This window comes from Peromyscus maniculatus, chromosome 21, assembly GCF_049852395.1.
Source record: "Peromyscus maniculatus bairdii isolate BWxNUB_F1_BW_parent chromosome 21, HU_Pman_BW_mat_3.1, whole genome shotgun sequence".
Classification (NCBI taxonomy): Eukaryota; Metazoa; Chordata; class Mammalia; order Rodentia; family Cricetidae; genus Peromyscus; species Peromyscus maniculatus.
Window position 1 is genome coordinate 13999596 of NC_134872.1, and position 24652 is coordinate 14024247.

Genomic DNA, 24652 nt, shown 5'->3' on the forward strand with positions numbered 1-24652 from the left:
GGAGCGGCTGACGGGGGGCGGGCGCGCCTCTTAAAGGGGCCGCGCCGCGGGCGGAGCATTGGGTCCTTGAAACAGACCAGCACGGCGGCGCCTACCCGATCTAATCCCACTCTGGACACAGGGATGCCCCACCACCGGGTGATTCCCAGCGATCCCTCCACCGGGGAGGACCTGGTTAGTTCTTCACACCTAGAACGGAAATATCTGGTTCCTCTTTTCTGCGCTGCCAGAGCACCTACCAACCTCGGTGCTGATAGCACCCAGCAGGGTCCAGACTACAGAGAAATCAACTAGGTCACACTCAGTTGAGACAGTCAGGGCCAGGCTGGGTCACCCATGCCAGCAGCCCGTGCGCCAGCCAACAAGCCTCTGGTGTTGGAGATCTGAGGTGGATGATAAAGCTTAACAATGGCCACACAGTTGCCACAGGACTCCTTACTCTGAGTGATAGATAGGAATGTCTCTCCCTCTGCTCATTCAAGGCGTCCTCCTCCTGACTTTTGACCTCCAGAGGCCAATGTAGGATTTTCAGGGTCTCTTTCTTTATCTGACGGGATCACAAACTTCTTTCTTAGCCTCGGAGCTGGGAGGAAGATAGGAAATCTTTGATGGTTCCCAGGGAAGCTTAGGGATCTGAGGCACATAGACTCTCTGTAGGGAATCTCCTCTATACAAAATGAAATCCAGGCCAGCCTGCTGGGTGAGGTGAAATGAAACAGGATTTGGCAACTGAAGAAGAGCCTGAGTTGACCACTTTTTCCTCTCCGTGCCTCAGTTTCCCGAGAATTGAGATAAACCCAGAACACCTGCCTCCACAAGCTGTTATTTCCCTGGTTTGTAAACCGTCGCGCTTTTCTAGCGAAAGAGAGCCGAGGAGCCGCGGCTAGATGAGCAGGGTCTCCCTGCCTTAGACCGTGTGGTCTCGGTGATTCCCTTTCCCTCCCTGGAGCTCGCTTTCGTCCTCATCTGTAGCGTTGTTTTCGGCACCCATGGGTTCAGTCTATGTTAACGCTGGCAAGGCTGGCGAGCCTTTGGAGCCCAGCTCAGAACTCCGTGCGGCTCGCTGCTGCCCTCTGCAGACCTTTTGAATCTCTGGTTTCCCTCCTTCCCCGCCCACCTCACTCTTCTCTGGCTCAGCAGGCAGTAAACAACGCAATTGCTGAAGAAGAAACTGTTTTGCTGGTGACCTGACTTTGCCGCCTTTGAGGCGAGCATCCCAGGAGCGCAATAGTGAGCAATGTTCTCCTCTTCAGTAGACTCCCCTTTAAAATGAGCGTAAAAAAGCCTGCTCCTCGCGGGGGGGGGGGGGGGGGGGCGGTCATGGCTCAGTGGTAGAAGTCTTAAGAGGTCTTATTTGGCAAGACAAGCCCATGGATCAATCTCCAACGCTACCAAAAGAAAAAAAAAGAAAGAAGAAGCCGTGACCTCCCAGGGTCACAATCAATACTAGCTGCCGCCTGTAATGATCTGATGGGAGTCGTTCAATAAGTGGGCCAGGCAAGATGAGAACTCCGGCCTCTGGAACCCTATTTCCTGGCCATCTGAAAAAGAGACAAAATTCTTTTTCCCTTGTTGATTTGGGTCTTTCAGTTTCCAATAGGCTCGTTAGGGCCCATATAGCCGTTAATGTGTGGGACAGGAAGCAGTACTTTGGTGGAGGTGGATGATGTCACCCATCAGTATGGTTAACTGGTTCACAGACTCCAATTCAGCTCTACTTTAAATATTTTTTGTAGAGTTTTTGGTGGGTGGTGTGCTGGGATTTTGAACCCAGGACCTTGTGCATGCTAGGCAACCACTCTTCCACTGAGCTACGCTCCCTCTACTTTAAATATTTTTTTATTTACTCAACCATTCATTTATTTTGAGATGAGGGCCCATACTTCAGCCTCCTGAGCTAGCTGGGACTATGTTTATGCGCCAGCATGGTAGCTTTTAATATTTTATAAATAAATAAATTTGCTTTTAAAACTCAGAAGCTGTTTATCCAGCTTTTCAGACTGTCTCTTGACATAGCAAATGGCTTGCTGAGTGTAAGGACACAGCCAGACAGTGACTTTCTTCCCCAGTCAGATGTCCCTTTCTTGCTCCAAGCATTTTCCTCCATCCTCAGGACCTCCCTGAAGGAGCGCTAACACAAAGCTTCTGGTCCTCTTCCGCACAGCACATCTCTCTCCCTCCCTTCCTCTCTTTCTTTTCCTATAGAGCTTTCTCATCACCTGCCTTTCTCTAGGAAGACAGAGTGAGAGGAGACATCGGGTCCATGCATACTACAGTCTGTCTCCTCATCCAGTGTGTGCGACCATGAGATCTTAACTCTGCAAGCATTCAGACTGACAGTGAGTAGTGGCCAAACTGGGATAATTGTGTGGCTCAGAAGAAGCACATCTCAGGGAAACGTGTGTGTGTGTGTGTGTGTGTGTGTGTGTGTGTGTGTGTGTGTGTGCACACGAGCGCATGAATGTGCCTGCACATGTGAAAAAGAAAGAGAGAGACAGAGAGAGACACAAGCTGGGGAAAGGCCAGACTGGACAGGTGACAGCTGGGCACTGGGCTAATGCTACAGCAGAACAGACAGAGAAGGAGGAGGCTTTGGGGATGATGTAGCTATTTGAGGAACAACTGAGTTAGGAGATGAGGTCGGTGTGTGGAGCAGGAGGTGAGATCATAGGTGGGCCAGCACCCCGTGGGTCTCAACCTGCATGGTCCAGAACTTCCCACCATAACATACTTTCTACTATCTGTGTACCTACCGCCTCCTCCATATGCATCCCAGGCACTCAGATAACAGAGATATCAGAGAACAGAATGTTTGATTGAACTTCAATGAATTTATATGTCAGTACTTCCAACAGCTGCTGCATCAGTCCATGCAGTAAGCGGAGGGAAGTCTGCGTGATGTTTCTGGTGGCAGGGTTGGACAGTGTGGTGGTGAGGACAGGTCTGTGGCAGCTGGGCACACAGTATAAGTGGCTGGTCTAGACTGGGTTGGAAGCAAGGTGACCAAAAGAAAGGGTTAGAGTACAGGGCCATTCTAGAAGTGGAGCTCAGAGGACTTCCACGGTGGGTTAGGGAAGTAAGGGAGAAGGACCGGTCATGGGGTTGAAAGAGAGATGCTGACTGCAAGAATAGGCAGGGATGCCCAAGTGAGACTTCAGGTGCCCACTGCCGTGTGCTATCAAATAGGTATGCCACCACCAGGCTTGGTTTATTTGGTGCTGGGGATTAAATTCAGGCAGGCACACGGGCTGAATTCAATGGTAGAGGGCTTGGTAGTATGTATGGGGGGTGGGGGGGGAGCCCTAGAGCAGTGATTTTCAGCCTGTGGGTCACGATCCCTTTAAGCTAATCTCTAACAATGAAAATGCATCCTACATCTCAGATATTTACATTAAGATTCATAACAGTACCAAAATCACAGTTATGAAGCAGCAACAAAAACAATTTTGTGGTTAGGGGTCACCGCGACATGCGGGGAGGAGTCACCATGACATGAGGAACTATATTAAAGGGTCACAGCATTAAGAAGGTTGAGAACCACTGCCTTCCAGTACAATGAAGAAAAAAAAGAAAACTTGGACCTATTTTTTTACTCCTTCTCTGCCCAACCATCACCCCCCTCTCCATCCCCGTTGGAGGCAGGAGGAAAGCTCCCTTTTAAGTGGGAGGTGGCTATGTTATCCATCTGCTATCCATCATATCATCTGTCATCTTCAGGGAGACAGGGGCAACAACATCAATACAGTAGTTCTCCAGCCCTGTTGGCTCATGCTGTGCTGAACAGGGCTCGGCCGGTGGACCTCCTCCAAGCTTACAAATCCCTGGCCGACAGTAGGCAGCGGGAATCTCAGTAGGGTAGCCTTGCCAAGTAGGCAGTGGGTCTTCTCTGGAGCTGCTGGCCCCGGTTCCCAGTGACTGAGCAGGACTTTCATGAGCAGCAGCAGCTCCATCCACCTTCGGCAGGATCAATTATTGATGACTCTTCTGAAGCCACGCCAGTGGGATCTCCTGACTGTCGTCTGCAGCCTCCATCAGGAGAAGGGCAGGATGCAAGGAGCCTATTAGCGAGGGGATTGGCCAATAGTGTGGTCTAGGTTTCCACTTTGCATCATCAGAGGCCCAGAGCACCTATTATAGATCAGGGATGCCTCCCCTGGTAAGGGAAGGAGCCTCAGGTCTGCTTTGCCTCCCAGATCCAACCCCTATTATGTGTCCCAGGAGGCTAGGGCTAGGAAGGTGGAGTGAAAAGCCTTCCAACAGCCTAGGGAGCTGCATCCAACTGGGGCACAGGATCAGACAGGTAGCTGGTGCCTCTGAATGCCACTGATGCACTGGACTACAGGGAGGAGACCTGCCCTGCCTGGATGGAGGCGCGATGTGATGGCTGTACTTCTGTCTGCCCATCAGCCTCTCTCAGGGGAAGGCCTAACATATGGGAAGTGACATGTGAGGCCACAACAGATGGCAGAGGAGCCCCAGGAGCCTCTGGGGGGGCCCTGTCTCAGGGCAGTATCTAAAGCCAGCTCAGGGCCCATCCAGACTCACTTCTTATGAAGTGAGGAGGGGCTACCTAAGCTGTGTGACTCTTCTGAAAACTCCCAGCCTCCCCTGTTGCCACGTTCTCTTCATGGTCTACCCTCCACCTAGAATTCCTTGTCAACAGGGCCTAGAGCTCTGTATGGACAGAGCTATTTCTTGTTCCCAGCCTGCACGTTTGTGGGGGTCACATCCGTAGTGAATGTTGGGTGGGTTGGGGGATTAGTAACTGGAAGAATTCAGAAAGTGGGCTCTAGAAACTCCTGAATAATTAGTATGCTCCATGTCTGTAAATCCCAGCACTCGAGAGGCAGAGACAGGAGGTATTTTTAGTTTGAGGCTGGCCTAGATCACACAATGGGTCAGTCTGTTTTAAACACACACACACACACACACACACACACACACACACACACACACACACACACACACACGGTAGGGAGAAATGGAGACAGAGACAGAGAGAGTTGTGTAACTGTATGAATATAACCAGTCCTGTCTACTTCTATGTTTAGCTACCTAGGTGTTAGGTGACCATAGTTCTGGCTTAAGGCATCCTGGGGTCCTCTAGAAAATTAAGCTTTTCTGGGAGTGATCTCTATCCCCTAGGCAATAGTGTTGTGGCTGGATCCCTGTGGCCTCCTACAGGCCACTGAGGCTCATAACAGAACCAGGAAGGTAGAGGCAAGCATGACATGAGTTCCAATCACTGTGGAGCTTGAATATCACCACCACTGCATGACTAAGGGAACAGGCTATGCTGGGTAAGGCTTGGTGGGCGAGTCTGAGCCGGGTGGGTGAGGTGCCATGCAAATAAATCCCTTTTTAAGTCATACCCTTGGGTGAGAGGCCACTCCAAACACTTGCCTGGAACAAATGTGTGAGAGCCTGAAGGGTAAGGCTATTGAGTCCTGGGCCCTGGTTCTACTGGGACCAGAACCAAAGCCGAAGTAGGGTGGAGGAGGAAATGGCTCAGATGGGTTCTGGCTTTTTAGTCTTCTCATCTGCTGGATAGCAGACAGGACAGAGGTGTCTCCAGGAGAAGAGTGAGTGGGAAGCAGGGGAGGATTCAGAGGACAGGGAGAGCACAGCTCTAGGTATTTGAACATGATCACCCACTAGACCTTGGCTGTGAGAGGTTGCTGATCTGAGGCTGCAGGCCCAGACCCACAGACTGCCTGGGCCTTAGCTAGAAATCCACAGGCAAATGCCGAGGTGCCTGCAGGGACTCTCTCCATATTCAGTCAGGGTGGGGGTGGGGAGACATGGAAGTGATGGGGTTTGCTATAACTTTTTTACAAAACATTTTTAAAGACTCGTTTTATGAGCGTGTGTGCATATCCAAGTGAAAGCATGTGTACCGTGCGTGTATAGGAACCCAGGAAGGTCGGAAGGGGGTCAGAACTGGAGTTGCAGGTGGTTGTGAGCCACCATGTGGGGCCTGGGAACTGAACCTGCGTCTTCTGCAAGAGCCATAAGTGCCTCTGACTGCTGAGCCGTCTCTCCAACCCCTCGGGTTTGCCTTTCAGGGATGGGTAGGGAACCTGTGGTCGGCAAGAACTCTTACCACCGAATGACACCTCTAGTCCACTTACTGTGCTTTGGATGTCTCCTCTAAAACTCACATTGAATGCCGGGCGGTGGTGGCGCACGCCTTTAATCCCAGCACTCAGGAGGCAGAGGCAGGTGGATCTCCGTGAGTTCAAGGCCAGCCTGGGCTACAGAGTAAGTTCCAGGAAAGGCACAAAGCTACACAGAGAAACCGTGTCTCGAAAATCAAAAAAACAAAACAACAAAACAACAAAAACCCCTCACATTGAAAGTTAATTCCAAATGCAACAGTGTTGAGAGACAGTACCCATTGGGAAGGGTTTGGGACTCCTGAATACATTGCGCTTTAACACAATACCGAGTTTGTTACAAAAGCAAATTTGGTCACTGGACTTCCCTGTTCAGTGCATGCCCCCTGGTCCAAGTACCACGCTAGGATGTGGCATGGTTGTCCTTGCCAGATGTGAATGCCCTTCTCTTGGACTTCCCAGCCACCAGAAGCATAAATCAATCTACTGTTTCTAACTTACTCAGCCCTATGGTGTGGGGTTTTAGTCACACAGACATATTAAGACAACACTGTTGATTGGTAGAGAAATATCTGAATCCTTGGTTTTCCTTGGTAAGCTTAGAATCTATCCTCCCAGGCCAAATACTGAAATTGGAGAGACGGTTATTGTGACCGGGGGCCCTACGGAAGCATGCTAGCATACTGTGGTGGGCAACACAACGAGAGTTTAATAAACAGTTATCTACAGAGATGTGGATGTATGCAAAGCAGTGTACTTCCAGTCTTGGAGATCATGACGGGATACACTCCACATCACTGCCCTAGGACACAGAAGGATGAGGGGAGGCTTCCGGTCACCATTGCCATCTACTTCCGCCCCGTGAAGCATTACACTACACACACTAGACCCAGACCTCCCTTAAGCAACAACAATGTAGCCTGTCCCTAACAGGCCATGTCTTGGTGGACCAAGGTAGGGGGTCACAGTTCAGAGAAGAGCCCACCGAGACCCTTTCTGAATTCTATGAACTATGGGTGAAAGCTAACAGCGGTGGCGGGACATGAACCAGCTGACCAGGAGATAAGGAAGTCAAATGAACTTCAGCCTAGCCACACTAAGGAAACTGTATGTTTTGCTGAAGTATGGGAAGGCTTGGCATGTGCCCACAGTGAGAGACCAGGGCAGATCATTGGGCAGGTAGGCCACCGAGCAATGTGTACAGTACAAGGGCACTCTGGAGAATCCAGCCTCAAGGACTAGGGGACAGAAGGACAGCACGGAAGAAGGAATTTTACCAACTGTTCACCACGTTCAGTTCAAAGACGACAACCGACTTCAGGGCAGAAGTATTTTCATTTATATGCTGACCGCCTAGTTTAACACCAACCACTGAATTCCTTTAAAGAGAGGTTTTACATACTTTTAAAAATAAAAGAGCTTGAGCCAAATGTGAGCTCCATGTCCGTGACCCCAGCACTTGGGAGGCAGAAGCAGGATTGCTACAAACTCAGGGCCAGTCTCGTATACGTGGTGACACCCTGTTTTTGTGGGGGGGAGAGAGAGAAAAATGGGGGGGGGGGAGCACTAAAATAAAGCTAATGAATGCTGGTATGGAACAGGAAAATATGCCAGTGTCCTCGGCTGTTGGGCCATCGCTGAGTTAATGAACAGTCATGGAAATGTGTGGTATGCCAGGCACTTAGAAAAGGGCACTGGCCAATACGGCTGCCTGCAAATGCCTATCGTCCCTAAGAAGCAGGTGTTCCTGCATATGGTGATACACGTCTGTAATCCCGGCGCTTGGGAGACGGAGGGCAAGTAATATCCAAGGCCAGCCTCAGCTACATACAGAGTTGGATGCCAACATGCGCTACATGAGACCCTGTATGGGAGGGGGGGAAGGAAGCAGCAGCTTGGAATGCCGGGTGTGCCCACCTTCTTATGCCGGGAGTAAGACAGGGAGGCATGAGTCTAGACCCAGAGCTATAGGAAAATGGAGTGGGTGAGGAGTCGGGGGAGACCCTGGACCCAAGCAGGGAGCAGTGTTCCTGCTGATATGCAGGGAAGGGGTTAGGCAAGCTAGAGTCTGCATGTCCCAAGTCCTCCAGAGATATGTGGACCATCGCCCAAGTCCCGAGAGATCTGCAGGACAGCTGGAGAGACACATGGGAGGTCAGCAGGGATGGATGGGTACAGGTGACGGCACAGGGCAGGGCTAGGCTTGGGGATGCAGAAGGAGCTGCCAGAGGGACTCCATGCAACTGTCATCTCTCAGCAGAGTCACGACGATCCATCCTCTGACACGCAGGGCCGGGCCATGGGGAATCTCAGAGATAGAGGCAGGACTCTGCCAGAGCGTCCAGATGGACTCTGTCCATTGTGCTTAACGGCGGAACTCAAGGGTCCTGAAATTCTGTGGCAGAGGGACGGTGGATAGCTAGGTCCGAAGCTCCGAGACCTAGAAAGAACTCCATGTCTTCTGGATGGGAGAACCCCCAGGTGGGGTGGCAGGTGAGTTTTACTTGCCGACTCTGACAAGTCTTGGTGCGTAGAACACGGAGATGGGGGTTCAGAGGCCTCACCTAGGATCAGCAGGGAAGGGCTCCGGGTGACTGCAGATATGATTGGGTAAGGGGTGTGGGCTAGCCCTGAGCGTCCTGAGATTGCAGTCTTGAAGCCTCTTGAGACCACAGTGACTGTCTGAAGACCCTGTAGGGAAGGCTCACCCTAGTGCCCACCTGCAACCAGCCGGACAGTATGGAGCCCTGGCAGTCAGTGGGGCTGGGCCAAAGAGAAACGGCTGAGCCCCGGAGACACAGGCCTTCTTCAGCTTGAGGGCAGATCTGCTGCGGAGTTTGGGCTCCATTTCACCCCGTGTGTATGCAGGGAGCGGATGGCTCTGAGGCTGGCATCCACTAACAGCAGCCCAGGCCGGGTGGCCTCCTATTCTCCTGGGTCTTGGGCGCCTCTATTCCTACAAAGACAGGAAAATAAGATGGCATCCAACAGGCACCCTACAGCGGACACCGGTCAAAGATGACTCCACCCTGGTAGCTGGGGCCCGAACCTCGGTCCCCTGGGCCTGTCCTCTGAAGCCTGGATGAGCTGGTGTGGGAGGGATCCAGGGGACATTTGGGGTTGTGGCATTCAGGTAAGCTGGAGGCAAGACATATCTGAAGATCAGGAGCTTGAGCCTGGCCCAAGACGAGGCTGTGTGGAGATCAGGGAGGCTGGGGCAGGTGTCTGAGCCGACAGGTGGGGTCACGGAAGCCACAGGCCTGAGATGTGGTGACGGCCCAAGAAGACCGCCAGGTTGGCCAGTTAACAACGGTGGGTGTGGACTTCTGGTCCCTATCCTGCTCCTCAGCACTGCCCCCCGCCCCAAGCCCTCACTGTACGCACGGATTAGGTCTCCATCTCCATCTCCGACCTGGGCCTGAGCGCTGGGCCTCTTCTCTAGGTCCTGAAGGACAGACTGCTCGAATGCTAGGGCGGCCACACGGCTGAAGAATGCCTTCACGTTCTCTCCTGGGGGGCCACAAGACAGCTGTGACTCAAGGGGCCCTCAGATGCATTATGGGCAAATCCTTAGGCCAGCCACGATCCTTTCAGAGCCCTCCTGATGGCCAGTGACCAGCCCATCCATGGGCGGCAGCACAGTGCTGGGTGGCAGCCTGCCTTCCCATTGGGATCTGGTCCCCATGCCTATCCTGCTGCCAACCCCACCCCAGGGCACTCAAACACCTGAGCCTTCCTTTCCTAGAACCTTCCCTCTCAATCGGTTGCTACTGAACAGTTGCACCATCCGGGACGAGCTTGAATGCGTGCCTTCTCTTTAGGAGCTACCCACGTGCTGTTGGCCCTTTACGTGGAATCTGTACGCATCCTCCTACAGTCCCAGTACCGACGTGAACACTGCCCATGCGCAGCATCAACCTGTGCGACTGTGCAGAATAGCCCTCCTTGCCCTACAGTGGGATTCCAGAGAACCTGCCCTTAGTGCGATCAAGGAGGGCGGGTGCTATGGGGTGGTGGGTGGAGGCCACGGCTGGGAAGGAACAGCAGATGGCTCCAGGCATGGGATGCTCCCAGTGTTGGTGGTGGCCTCGAGGTGGCACTTCCAGTTTCCATTCATACCCAGTCCACGGCCAGATCCACACTGTCTCTGTGCACTGGAGGCAAGGACTACCGGCCGTATTTCTGAGTTCCCACGGCGTTGGAATCTCTTTACGGCGTGTCCTTTCCTCTCATCTCCCCAAGAGCCTGGTTTTCCAACTCTGCTCTTGACACTTCTGCATCCTGCAGGTTTTTGGTAATCAATGCATGCATGGTGCGCTACTCACCGGTTTTGGCTGACACAGACCAGTACTCTGCCTGCATCTCATTGGCCAGGTGCACAGCCTCGGCTTCGGCTTGCTCACACGCGGCGCCTGACTGGAGGAAACAGCGCTGCCTGAGCCGGTACCTTGGGTCATTGCAGGGCGTCCCTGGAATGGCCACCTCGCTCTCCAACCTTGCTTCTCACTCCCCCCTAAGCCAATGGGTGTGGTGGGGTGTCCCAGTGCGGGGATGCTCCCAGTGCGGGGATGCTGCTTGCCTAGGGATGATGCGTTAGTGGTCCCCAGAGGGAAATCTGAGTCATCCCTGCCTCTTAGTGGGGAGCCCGGGAGCCTGAGTACTCTCTTCAAGCCTGCTTTGAAGCCCGACACAAGGCATGCCAGTGTTGCTCACTGCTCCTCAAAAGCGGGCTGCAAGCACGGGCACTTTCTGGAAAGTTCCTCGGGGTTGGGCCTCCAGCTTCAGTCTGCTTACCAGGAGATCCTTCTTGGTTCCCACGAGGAAGATGAAGCAAGAGCCTGCCTCATTCTCCCTCAGTGCGTCCTCCAGCCACTGCCTAGAATGTACAGAGCGGAAACAAGAGACTTGTAGTCAGCCAGGAGGCACAGGGAAGGAAAGTACCCCAACCTACACTAAGTGGGATGCTAGTGCTAGAGCCAGAAGAGCCTGAGTGGGACCAGGAGGAGCTGGGAACATAAAGGCACAGGTTTGGGAGAGGTGAAGACTCCTATTGTGAGAACTAGGTGACCTCTGCCCTTTATCAGCTGGAGAAATCATCCCTATCTCCTTCATAGGGCCTGGAAGATGCTGATGTGAAGGGCCCAGGCAAACAGGGAGGAGGGGTTTCAGTCCATTAGGTGGATTATTTCTGGCAGATGATGGCCCTCTGAAATTGGTCATCTGCCCACATCTCTGCCCAATGTAGCAAGTGAAACATTTCTGTCAGGGAGGATTAGCTATGAAATTATTAGGGGTCAAGGTAAAAGTGGACGGAGGGGCCCCTCGTTCAAAATGAAGGTTTAATATGCTGGCAGCAGGATGTCAAAGCAAAGTGTGGCCTGTCAGCTTGAGCTCCTGAGCAGCAGATGGGGATAAGTCATTAGGGGTAAGTGGGGACCTAGACAGTAAGTGCCCATGGTTCTGGGCCCAGCCCAGAGTCTGGGGTTGGGGAGCCCTTCCAGGCAGCTTTATGAGTCGAGGTGATGATATACAGAGACAGACAGGGAGGTAGAACCTGGGACTACTTGCCTGGTGTGTCCCAGAGTCTGCACGTCAGTGAGGTCAAAGGCTGTGATGATCACTGGACACAGGGAAAGCCAACAGCCAATCAGCAACAGGTGTGGTGGAGGAGGCTCCCCTGGGTATCTTCCCAGATCACAAGGAACTACTGGGGAGGCCCCACTGGGGAGGCTGGGGAGGAGTCACCCTGTGGTGGCCACCTTGGACCTGCCTTCCCACCAACCTCCCAAATCCCCCAAACCTGTAGCTAACAGGACAGGGGCAGGGGGCGCAGTGAAAGGCTTGAAGCATGTGGACTCTGGGAAGAGATCCCCTGCCACTCGTAGCCCAGTGGGCTTGGGTGAGAGCTGTGACTGTAGAGAACCTGTTTTCCCTGTCTGTACAGTGATGAGAATGATACCCCTAGCTGTCAGGAGGGACACTGTTTTGAAAAGCTGCTGGTCTAGGGCCCGGCTCTGGGTAGACTTTTAATTGAAGGATGGGGATAAGTATCAACCAGTTAAAGGAAATGGCTTTCGTGGTGCTACGTGGGCAGCAAACCATCAGGTATCTCTGGGGTCAGCTCTTTTCATCGCAGAGTCTGCCCTGGATTCCCAAGGGGAAGGCCACAGGAGGATGGTCCAGGCAGAGGTCGGCTCTCTGCTGCCCTGCCGGGAGTCAGGGCAGGCTGGACAAGGGCTTTCTGTGCACTTTGGCTGATGATAATCCGACCAGTGATGGGAATGGTGAGTACTGTTTACAAAAGTGTACTAGGTACTAGGTACCTCACACCATTTGCTCCAGGGAGGCGCAAACCCCTCAGGAAGAGGGGCTAGGAGAGGGGGTAGCTGGAGGAGGTCAGGGTGGACATGGCCAAGCTGGAGGTTCCACCCACAACTCAGGTACATACAGCTTACATCCTGTTCTCCCTTCTTTACACTGGGATGAAACTAGAGTGATTTTCACACCATCTCCGAGAAGACCTAACTGTGCCTACACTTTGAGCCTGGTTTAGGGTCCCACCTCCTACCGGACTCTCCTTCTGTCTCCTTCCTGGGGACTTCACGTTGCCACCTCTGCTGCCTTTGAGCCCTGCTCAGCCCCCAGCTGCTGTACCTGGCCATATTGGCAGTGGGCAGCAAAGCCCCAGTATGGGACCTGCCAACTCTGCTGGGTCCACCTGTCACTCCTCCCTGGCCTAGCCCCCTCCTCTGGCTGAGACAGGAAAAGGCTCTCCTCATCTTCACCTGGAACGTGAGGTCCTCTCTCTTTTCTGGGACCCTTAAACAAGAATACTCTTTCGAGTTGAAAACTGGGGGGCCGAGGCAGCCGCCTGCACCTGATCCTTCAGACTCCCTAAGGGTGGGACTGTCAAAGACGGCCAGGGCCTAGTCCTCTGGGCAGCTTCTTCATCCCTAAGCACTGGCTAGACTGCTAATCCCAGTGGCTCCTGGAGGACAGAACAGTAGTGTTTGTGTAGACGACTTCGGTTGAGAGCTACGGCGTCATTCGGCTGCTCACCCTGGGCACCGCGGTAGTAGGCAGACGCAATACACTTGAACTTCTCCTGCCCGGCCGTGTCCCAGCTGTGAGGGGAAGAGGGAGACAGGAAACCAGCGGGGGCAGGTTAAGCAGTCACAGCATTCCTAGGCAATGGAATAGTGAGATCATGGGAAGATCTCAGGACCTACACGGCCAACATGCCAGCCACACGTGAACAGCAGGAAGTGCCTGGGTGATCCAACTCTCCCTGCCCCGGCTCCCTGCAATCCCCCCTCCCTCCGAGTTTTTTCCTGGGGTCACTGTGCCAATAGGGGAGAAGGTGTAACATTGCAAACTGCCTCGTCCAAAAAAGTTACCGCCCTTCTGACTGCGACATTATATGACATTATAAAGGGCCTTATGTTCCATAACAGGACAATGCTGGGGTTCCGGGACAGGCCTTCAGCGTATGTGTGACAGGGGTACCCTTCACCTTCCCACAGTAGCTCCCCACATGGGGAAGGGGGATAATAGGGACACAGTTTGCATCCCTTGGGCAACTGATCAGTTAGCTCCGGCTTTCTGAAACAATTTGTTGAGAAGGAAATAGAAGTTGAGCCCTAGATCCATGGAAAAGGAATGGGACAGCAGATTAATCATGTCTGCCATGGGTACGAGGTGCAAGAAGGGAAGGAGACACGCTGAGATCTACTTGTATGGGCTGAAAGCAGGTTGTCAAAATGCAGGGATGACCCCGAAATCCAATCATCAATCCATCACTTTTTAAAGTCAACAGGTTAACATTTAATTTTTCTCAGGAAACTAAAATGATAGACCACAAATATGATACTGAATTTGTTTTCAGGCAGCTCAGCATAATGAAGGCTTGTGGGCTTTATTCCTTCATTAATTAATTCTTTTTTTTTTCATCTCTGAAGAAGCCTCTAGGTGGGGAAGGGGCATAGAGTAAGCCAGGCTGCAATGGCCTCAAGATAAGATCCCGAGAGCCTGTGGCAAGGCAGTGCCCATTTTACATTGGGTCCTCTGATTAGAGACTGCCTGAAGCCTCAGAGAGAGTCCGCTGGCTGGCCGCTATCTGTACAGCTCCACCTAGCTGCTCCCTCTAGACCAGACCTTTGCTCCTCTCAGCTTTCCAGAACTCTCAGTCACGAAGCCCTGGATTTTCATAGCGTCTTTTGCTCTGAACCAACCCTGGGCTCGCCCTTGCACAGGATGTATTATCATTTGGCTCCAGGATTATACTGGGCTGCTGTCTCCACGTGGAGATGGGACCTGACACAGGAGCTGAGGAGTCAGCCTAGGCAGGGCACAGAATAAAGACTAAAGCCAGGGAGGAAGCCAGGGAAGGGGGCTAGAACAAAGGCTTGGTGAATGCCAGCCGGCGGCGAGAAGAACACAGGGGATGTTAAACAAGACGGGGGGGGGGGGGGGGGGGCGTGCATTCGGGGGAGGCTCACCAGAGAGCACAGGGGTCTGGTAGCTGGGTAGGCCTGCAGGATCCCCTGGGGACTGGGGAGAAGGAGGTCCACAGCACACAGCACTTTCACCAAGGTAGAAGAAGGTGAACCCCAGGAAGGCCTTGCACAGATGTGAGGGGAAGTGAAAGGGGTGGGAGGTGGGGCAGAAATGGGGGGGGGGAGGCACTGAGGGGCAAAAGCATGGACGGGTTAGGAGAGGAGACAGACTGAGTGGGGAAGCACAGTGTGGCCAGAGGGGTTACACATTTACAGAGTGAAGCATCGATCAGAGGATGGAGAGCATCTGGCTTTCCGGCTTGAGAACGGGATGAGGGCAGGGTGGCCTCCAGCAGAACCCTACTCACCCAAGGCTGGCACACAAGGACCGACTCTGTCCTACTTTATAATTGAGAATAGAGAATAGAACTCAGGAAAAAAAAAATGTCAGGGGCCACACCTGCTGCTTGGGAGATCACAGGTCCACCTGGGGAAGAAGGCTGGACCTTGGTAAAAAGCTACTGGGTAGGAGAGTGGGTGGAAGTGCAGGTCGGGCCGTGAAGACCGTCTCCACATCTGTTGACCAGAGTGAGGCTACTGTGAGGATGGAGAGAGAATCTAGGGACCCATACGCCACGAAGCCCGGTTTCTTACCACCACCCAGGGCTGTGCTCGTCCAGACACATCCTTGCTGAGCACCATGGGGGGCAGAGGAAAAAGATCCCGGCTAAGGTCTTTCCCCCAGGGGAGATCTTGAAACCACATTATCAGAGACTTACATCTGGAGGCTGTAGGGAATCCCCGCAATCTCAAAGCGCTCGATTTCAAAGTCTACCCCAATAGTGGCCTTGTAATCACGGTCAAAAACATTCTTGCACAACCTGTGGGAGGTGAGGAAGTCATTGGCGGTCCCCTCCCAAAATAGGTGGAGGTGCTCACAACACTGGAAGTCTGTAGGGAATAAGATCCCCCAGTAGGGAATCAATAAGTGATGGGCCTGGTGTGGTGGCCCACGCTTTTAATTCCAGCACTAGGGAGGCAGAGGCAGTTGGATCTCTGTGAGTCTGAGGTCAGCCTGGTCTACATGGGGAGTTCTGGAACAGCCAGGGCTTAAAAACAAAAACAAAAACAAAACAATCCCCCCCCCCCCCAAAAAAAAAAACACCACCACCACCACCAAAACCAAAATACATCAAGGAAAGTAGTAGTGCAGAGGCTGTGGGTGTGCAGGTGTGTAAATAAGCTCTCCACCACCAGAACAAACTCCTGAGATGATGGCAACCCATGAGGAGACGTTCATCTGGGCCTGGAGTTCTAGAAGCTTCAGTCCATGACCGACTTAGTCATGTTGCTTTGAACTAATGGTGAGGCTTCCTCATGGTGACGGCATGTAACTGAGCAAAAGAACATCCCTCATGGCCAGGAAGCAAAAAAGGGCCGAAATGGGGGCACACGGTTCCCTTCACGCGTACATTCCCAGTGACCTAATGACCTCCCGCCAGGCTCCGCCTCCTAAACGTTGTGCCACCTTACAGAAGTGCCGCAGACCAGAGACACAAGCCTCTGACGCAGGGACCTTTGAAAAATACTTATCCAAACCACAGCAACGGGCGGTCAATAAAAATGACGTGGGGGAGGGGAGCTGCATCAGCCCAGAAAGCAAACACTATCGTACAAAAAAGTGAGAGAAATCAAGGGTCCATTCCCAGGGAGGGCAGTGCAAGGGCCCCAAGGGGACGGAGTAATGAATGCAAAGTATCAAGGACGCTCCATCATCTGGCAGTCACCGCAACCGCGCGCATGCGCTTGAGCATGAGCACATGTACGGGTCAGAGCCTGACTCGGCATTTTCCTTTAATTGCTCTCCATCTTGGTTTTTGATCTCTCACTGATTTGGCGAGGCTGGCTGAGCAGCAAGCCCTAAGAATCCTCCTGTCTCTGTCTCCCCAGGGCTGGGATCACGGGCAGGCGCTGCCACATGTGGCTTTTCCATGGGGTCCTGGGGATTCAATTCAGGTTTTGGGTACTTATGCGGCAAGCACTTTATCGACCAATTATCGAGTCAATCTTCCTGAGCTCCCAATCTCCCTATTTTTAAACTTTTCATTTTAAAATTGGGTATGGCAGGGCAGTGCCAGCAAGCCGTTTCTCCAGCCCGTCTCCTTGACTCTTGCCACGCCCTTGAAAATATTTCCCAGGCTAAGGCTGTGTTATGTTCCCAGAAGCCACGTGTTGTTTGGGGCTCCCAGGCAAAGGTACGATAATTTGGTGCTGGGAGGTGGGGCGGCAGGACTTACCTGTGAATGAGGCTAGTCTTTCCCACATAGAGATCACCAACTACCACCACCTTGGAGAGCTTCAGCCTGGAGGAAATATGTCCGTATCACCCTGGAGAATGGTATCAACAAGTGTCTTCAGCATATCCAAGTCTTTCCTTCCCTGAACTATCTGAATGAGTCCACCCTTCCACCCTAGATGCAGAAAGGAGCCAGAGGGGTCAAGGGCATCACCAGGAAACGCACAGAATCAACTAACCTGGGCTCATAGGAGCTCAGAGACTGAACCGACAACCAGGGAGCCTGCATGGGACTGACCTAGGCCCTCTGCATGTATGTGACAATTGTGTAGCTTGGTCTTCTTGTGGAACTCCTAATAGGAGGAGCAGGGGCTGTCTCTGGTTCTTTTGCCGACTTCTGGGACCTTATTCCTCATACTGGGTTGCCTTGCCCAGCCTTAGTACAAGGGGAGGTGTCTAGTCTCACTGCAATTTGATACGCTACGTTTTCTTAATATCCACGGGAGGCCTGCCATTTTCTGAATAGAAACAGAGGGGGAGTGGAGGGGCGTGGCAGAGGGGAGCTAGGGGGAGAGACTGGGAGGAGAGGAGGGAGGGAAAACTGAGGTCAGGATGTAAAATAAGCACACACACACAAACAAATAAATAAATAAAAGATTTCAGAGCTCTGGAGCATGTAGCGGCCAGGCTGGGGCAGGGACAGGAGGTGGTCAGAGAAGTCTCCCAGAGGCTCTGACATACGGAAACCTGAAGGGATGAGAGGAAGATTGTATCCCACAGCAGAAGACAGTTGGTTCAGACAGAGCAAACGGACCTGCGCTGAAACTTCCCTGCAGCTGAAACGTCATCTGTACGACGTTCTGAGAAACCGGGAAATTGTTCCTATGGCAAAGTTAGATTCAAGTCCCGATAGTGAGCGGCGCCGGCTCCGCCTGTGTGTTCAATGGGCTCACTTCATTTACACCTGCATTTGTGCTTCTATTCTTCCCACATCTTCCACACCCTTGTCCCCCGGGGCTTACCCAACAGTGCCCGTGTTCCTGCGCTGGCAGGCGGTGCTGACCTGGCTGTGGAAGTGCTCCTTGAGCTGCAGGCAGGCATCAGGTGTGTACCACTATGAAAAGACAGACAGACAGACATGCAGACAAGCAAGCAGACCGTCCTGCAAGGCCACATCTCCACAACACAAACTGGGCAGCATCGGAGCATGAGACCTACTACCTAACCCTCCTTCTCTCCGGAAACTTGAAGCTTGCAGGGCCTCGTGAACATTCCTCGATCTCGGCAAAGCCACGGGTTGTGGGGTAGGAAGTGTGAGCCCATTTCTCAGACAAGGAGACTGAGAAAGAATCTGCCCCCGAAAGCATCACGTTGACCCAGCCTGACGTGGATAATAAGTCCTCAGGTCTGAAGTGGCCCTGGGATCCAGGATGGACATGGCCAGCTGTAGCTGTGGCCTTGACTGCTGTAGGTAGAGGGCTGTAAGGGAATCTCATCTTCCCTGGGTAGACTCCTTAGGGCTGGGCATTCTGGAGCCTTACAAGGGCAGCTGGGTCAAATCTTAGCTCTACCATGCCCAACTGTGTTGATGTTAAGCAGTTTTCCCGACTCTCTGAGCCTCTGTGAATAGTGTCTTTTGTCCCATGAGACTGGGCCTGCTCACCCCCCTCCTGCCCCCATTATACGTCCTTTCTCTTCAACTCATATGAGAGACACCAGCCTGAATCATCCCTGGTTACCACGGTCACACTCCATTGGGAAAGCAGTGGCCCAAGCTCACTCTAAAAAAACCGGGGGAACTCTCCAAGATCTGAGGCACAAAGGCTTTCTCTGTCAACGAGTGAGAAGGAAGTTAGAGGAAAAGATGAAGAAGGGGAAGAAGTAATGGTTGCAGATGGGAACACCCACAGCCTTACAGCCATCTTCTTCCTCCTTCCGAGCTTTGGCACAGAATCTGAAAGACTCGGAAAGTCTCTCTTCACACTGGTGCAAGCCTCGCAGAAGCAACCATGGGCGACAGGGTTGTGGTGGTTTGAAAGAAAATGGCCCCCAAAGGGAGTGGCACTGTTAGGAGGTGTGGCCTTGCTGGAGGAAGTGTGCCACTGTGGAAGGCGGGCTTTGAGGTTTCCTATGTGCTGAAGATCCTGCTCAGTGTCCCAGACCACTTCCTGTTGCCTGTAAGCCAAGATGACGGACACTCAGCTCCCTCTCCAGCACCCCGTCTGCCTGCACGCCACCATGTCCCATCCTGATGATAACGGACTGAACCTCTGAGCTGCAAGCGAGCCACAATGAAATGTTTTCCTTATAAGAGCTGCCGTGGTCGTGGCCTCTCTTCACAGCAACCGACACTCTAAGACAAGGGTCTTTTCTTTTTCTTTTATTGAAAATGGATTTTTTTTTTCATATAATGCATTGATTTCCCCTCCCCCTACTCCTCCCAGTTCCTCCTCACCTTCCCTCCCAGCTGGATCCATACCCTTTCTGTATGGATCAAACAGGCATCTAAGGAATAATAATAAATAAAAAAACAAACAAATCAGAGTATGATAAAATAACCAAACAAGAAAAATCACAAACGCACACAGAATCAGAGACATACCTATTCACATACACTGGAATTCCATTAAAAACTCAAAACTCGAAGTCCTAACATACAAACTAAAAACCTGTATGATAGGGGGCAGGGGCAGGGGGAAAGCCCCGACAACATTATGAGACAAAGAACCTCCAAAGATGTCACTGAGTCCATTTTTGGTTGGTCATCTACTGCTGGGGATGGCGCCTACCCTAAAGAGTGGTTTGTTTCCCCAGTGAGACTCCCTGGGAGAAAACTAATTTTTCATTTGCTCTAGCAGCTATCAATGCACAACAAGATCTTTTTTATTTTTATTTTTTTGGTTTTTAAAGATAGTGTTTCTCTGTATAACAATTCTGGCTGTCTGTCCTGGGACTCCCCTTGTAGACCAGGCTGGCTTGAACTCACTAAGATCCACCTGCCTCTGCCTCCCAAGTGCTGGGATTAAAGGCGTGCGCCACCACTGCCTAGCCCACAACAAGATCTTTTTGTTGTTGTTGTTTGTTTGAGACAGGGTTTCTCTGTGTAGCTTTGCGCCTTTCCTGGATCTCGCTCTGTAGACCAGGCTGGCCTCGAACTCACGGAGATCCACCTGCCTCCGCCTCCCGAGTGCTGGGATTAAAGGCGTGCGCCATCACCCGCCCGGCCGCACAACAAGATCTTAACATTACCTTTCGGAAATATTTTCTGCTTGTACTAACAGACACCTCACCCCCACCGATGGCAGTGACTTAACCAAGTGCTCCAGCACACTTGACTACACACTTGACTACCAACAGCCCCACTCTTTGCTTTTTACCTAACAATTTACTTTGGCCCTCCTTAGCACTGGGAAGAGGAGCCTCATCCCTCCTACACCTGTTGAGGAGCAGCATTACTACCGGCCTCTCTCTGGACACTGACGCTGACCTTCTGCTTTCACTAAAGGCTGTAATGCCGGACCTTTCACACTCTCCATTCATGCCAGGACATACACAGAAATGAACTCCTAGAAGTGGGATTGGCTCCATAACAGGCAAAAGCATCTGTAATATGGGTTAAGTATTGTTCCCCCCCCCCCAAAAAGGAAAGTATTTACCATTTCCCACTGCAGTTAATATTAGACTATAGTATCGATTGGAGTGTTCAGCAAAAAGTAAAGGTGGAATGGCAATAAAGTCCTGGATCAGAAGTTAGAACACCATTTTTGTTTCTAAAAGATGGATCTTGTTACATACTCCAGGCTGACCTCACACTCACAATTGTGTCTCTGCCTCCCAAGTGCTGGAACTACAGGTGTGTGCCACTACACCTGTGTGCCGCCCCCCCCCCCCCCCCGAAGTGCTGGGGATAAAACTCAGGGTTTTATACCTACCAGGCAAATGCTTTCCGATTACGCCACATCCCCATCCTCTGGAGAGCTAATAATAAGAACAATGAGGAATATCCTGACTTGGGGGAGCTTACCCTTACCATGGGCCTCAGCTCCAAGGTAAGCTTGGGTGACTTGCTTATGGTCACCACTTTAAAGACAGCATCAAGATTATACCAAGGACTGTCTACATGGCTTATAATCTCTATGACACACAGCTACCTGTTGTCACTACTGGCCTGCCTTAGAAGAATTCAACACCCAGTCTTTCAGTGTCTCAGAAATAAGACCAACCTCTGGGATTCACATGCTTGATTTCTGGGGGTGACGGGATGTTAGCAAAGCTGGACACGGCTGAAGTGTCCAGGAAGGGCTAGGAACAGAGTCACATTCCCACCATCCCAGCACTGGAGAGACTGAGGCAGGAGGATTGCAAATTTAAGGGCTAGTCTGGGACACTTAGTGAATTCCAAGTTTGTCGAGGATCGTAGAGGCCTTTTATCAAAGCAACCCAGACCCAAAGAAAACTAAAAACAGCGTCAAAGGTGTTCTAAAGACTGTACCTTAGGGAAGCTGGTGATGATGCGGTCCTGGCTCACAGGGGGCCCCAAAGGGGTCCAAGAGGGCCTCATTCTTCCAGTGTTCTGTAGACTGAATCAAGGGGAAAGAGGATTATATAAATATATGAGGTTTGTTTCTGCATCGTGGCCCAGCAGATCAAAGCAGAACCAAGTGCACCAGGTGCCACATGATCAACGGAATTCTGATTGGACTAGCATCCCAGCAAACCAAGGGATCCACAGCAACCAAAGGGGACCAGACAACCTGAACCGGCATGAACAGTCCTATAAAGTGAGTAACTTTGAAGAACCACCTGCCCTTTTATTGTTTCCTCTTTCCTTTCCTTTTTTTGTATATAACCAAACTCCTAGCCAGGTGTCGTAGTAACACGGGCCTGTGTCCTCAGCACGTGGGAAGCAGAGGCAGGAAGATGGCTGGGTTCCAGGGTGCTTGGGCAACACAGTGAGAACCTGTCCTAAAAAGGCCCAAACCAACCAAACAAAAACACTCATTTTATTTTACAGGATGAAGTGTTGCCCAAGTCCAGATTCACAAAGTCAATTATGACTAAATTTGTTAAGCTGTCTTTTGGCAAGATTTGGAAAGCCATACAAATCCTCAAAAGGCACCTGTGAGTTTCGGCATCGCTTTTCATCACTTTAAAAGCACATCTCAGCCTGCATCCCTAACAGCAACATTAGGCAGAGGCCATTCAATCTGTAGGCAGCACACTGGAGGAGCAGCCCATACCCCATCTTGCCCAGAGTCAAGAGGTGAGCGTCTAGGAGGAGGGCCTCCCTCTCAAGGTTCCTTGGCATGAGGGAGGTATGAAAAAAAAAAAAAAAAACCTGGCTGTGGATCACAGCCTGGGTAGTGGAACTGGAGTGGGGAGGGGGTCTCCTGCTCTTAGTGTGTTTCAAGATGGAGCCTCTGAGTGGTATAGTGACTTTAGGTTCCGGTCCCTTTTACTGATGGTCCCCACACCACCCAGAGAGTCTGGCTCCTCAAGCCCAGTGTCCTTCTCATCTGACCCGGCTCCCGCAGAGGCCTGGCTCGGAGTGGACGCGCAGTGAGGAAGAGCAGGGCTGCAGGCCACACTGGGGTTTGGGGGTAAGACGAGGGCAGGGCACAGGAGAACCTCAGGACTATCACCTCCGGGATGCGTCCCTAGCCTGGAGGGTGAGTGGACTCACCAAAGCTGCAAAGACCGGGTTCCGGCGCGCTGGCTGCAGCAAATCACTACAGCAACGCGCGGGCCTCGCGGGACTGGCTCGCCGCTCTTGAATCCCGACGTCAGGGGCGGGGTCTGGACCCTCCTCCAGTCCGCAGAAACTGATGGCACAGGGCCCGCGCGGAGTCATCACCATAGCAACGAGAGCCTCTCGGGGCGCGGAGCTCTGCACAGCCTGCTCAGAGACTTCCGGACTCCACTGGAGCGCCCAGGCTCACCATGACAACCAGGGCGGTGATGCTCAGGCGGGGCCGGTGGGTGGAGCCTGGTCTCTCAGGATGGAGTCTGGGTAGGAGTGAGCGTGAAGGGGCTGGGTTGGCTCGAGGTTCACTCTGGCCACCTTGGTGGGCTAGGTCGTGAGAGTCCCCAGAAAAGGGGTATTGGAATTGGATTGAAGCCTGACATCCTCCCCGCGGCAAGGGAAGGGCCCACCTCATGCTTACCATCTGCCTTACTGCATCAGTTTGAATTTAATGCTATTTGGAAAGCATGTGCCTGGCTTCTGGCACTCATGCTGAAAAATTAATTTCCTTCATTAATGGATGTTTTAAAAGCTGAATCAAGTTCCTGGGCTCCTTCTAGCTAGTTTCGGTTGAAAAGCAAGGTGTGGGGGTACAGGATATATTCCAGGATATATTCCTCAGAACTCTTACCACCACCACCACCCCTCAAAAAATTAAAAGCTCATTCAAAAAGATTTGCCTAGTGAGTTAGAGATAGAATTGAACCCAGGTTTTCTGATTCCCAGCCCGGGGCTGTTCACCACACTTTTCTAAAATAACATTAGGGCAGTCTGGTTAGAGAGATCCTTTCGGACTCGATCCTCTGACAGACAGCAGTAGGTAGATTTCTAGTGTCATGTGGGTGATACCAAGGGTGGAAGATCTATTCCGGTCATCTTTAAGGCAACAGGAAATGCCCTGGAGACCGATGCTTCTGCTTGTGTCTTGGTTAAGTAGTTTCGCTGCTAAGGCTTCAGACTTAAAGGGTTTTTATGCCTCCCACCCTTAGTTTACTCAACTATTAAATGGCCCATCAGGCGCATTTGCAAGGATTTCTTGTGAGGAAGATGTTGCTGGAGCCGGTTTCTTTTAGCATAGAAGTGATAGAAGAGATGTGAGTGTGTGCAGGGTCGGCAGGCAAGGCTTTAATGGGTCTATTGCTAGGGAGTGGAAGTGGGACCGGGACTGACAGATCAGGTTCCCCCACCCCAGACCCTGCCCCTTGGAACAAAATGAGACACAGGCCTATATCTGTTAGCCAGGGTGGGTGAGACACAGGTGGTTGTCACCATGCCCGGCAGATCTCAACTGCAGTGTTTTTAAAAACTGTTTGTGGCAAGCCCTCCTGCAGTCTAGGTGGACCTCAAATTTTCCATGATAATGGCCGTGAACTCCTGATCCTGTTGCCCCCATCCCCCATGTGATAGGATAATAGGCCATGCACCACACCAAGGTGCCTAGTGTCTTCATGTTCTTAAGAGCATGAGGGTGGGGGTGGTAACTACAGGGCTCTAGGTGTTTTAAGTTGTAGCAGCTCCTGAAAGATCAGGAAGGCAGAAGACCAGCTCAAAAGTCAACCTCCATGCAGGGACAGAGAGAACTTCACCCAAAGGTTAAGGCCGCCCCATCTTTTCATCCCTTCCCAGTCACCGGTCTATAGATTCCAATGAGCAGTCGTCATCAAAAGTAGCCTTCAGATCCCTGAAGAGTAATCTAGACACACGTTATTGTAAACCATACCCAGAGGTGTTCTCTGCAGCAAAACATTGGGAAACTATATTAAATATGTGCTATTCAATCTTTGTTGACAGGATTTAGAATTACCCCTAGGTAAGACCTCTAAGTGTGTCTGTAAGGATGTTTCCAGAGAGGTTTGACTGATGAGAAGATACCCACCACGAATGTGAGGGGCGCACGCACCAGTTGGGCACCAGCCACTGCTGTCCCTACCTGCTTCCTGTTCCATCAAGTTCGGAGGGGGGGCACTGAGAGTCACTTCGGCCGTCCTACCATCCCCACCGC

General features: G+C 52.0%; 1 protein-coding gene across 8 annotated transcripts; it reads right to left on the minus strand.

Annotated features, from left to right (window-relative positions):
• Positions 1–7432: 7432 nt before the first annotated feature.
• Rab36 (RAB36, member RAS oncogene family) lies at positions 7433–22775 on the minus strand. 8 transcript variants are annotated; one of them, XM_076558643.1, is made up of 13 exons: positions 22591–22720; positions 21400–21487; positions 20840–20885; positions 18824–19082; positions 17930–18021; positions 16909–16974; positions 15391–15492; positions 13176–13240; positions 11681–11736; positions 10911–10988; positions 10442–10532; positions 9529–9626; positions 7433–9072 (listed from the first exon to the last, which is right to left on the minus strand). In XM_076558643.1, the coding sequence occupies exons 3-13, from the start codon at positions 20872–20874 to the stop codon at positions 9067–9069; spliced, it is 948 nt and encodes a 315-aa protein (XP_076414758.1). In that variant the 5' UTR covers positions 20875–20885; positions 21400–21487; positions 22591–22720; the 3' UTR covers positions 7433–9066. The 8 variants fall into 8 exon arrangements, with proteins under 8 accessions (XP_076414758.1, XP_076414757.1, XP_076414763.1 ...); XM_076558642.1 differs by having other exon boundaries at positions 9501–9626; XM_076558648.1 differs by lacking the exons at positions 18824–19082; positions 20840–20885 and adding an exon at positions 19363–19412 and having other exon boundaries at positions 9501–9626; positions 17971–18021; positions 22591–22650.
• Between the last annotated feature and the right edge of the window lie 1877 nt (positions 22776–24652).

Coding starts and splice junctions, on each gene's coding strand:
- Rab36 (XM_076558642.1), bottom strand. CDS start 20,874: ATGGGGATGTGGCGTAATCGGAAAGCATTTGCCTG. Junction 18,022..18,823: donor GAAGGAGGAAGAAGATGGCT/GTAAGGCTGTGG, acceptor GTCTTTTCATAG/TGGTACACACCTGATGCCTG. Junction 13,241..15,390: donor ATTCCCTACAGCCTCCAGAT/GTAAGTCTCTGA, acceptor TTCCCCTCACAG/CTGGGACACGGCCGGGCAGG.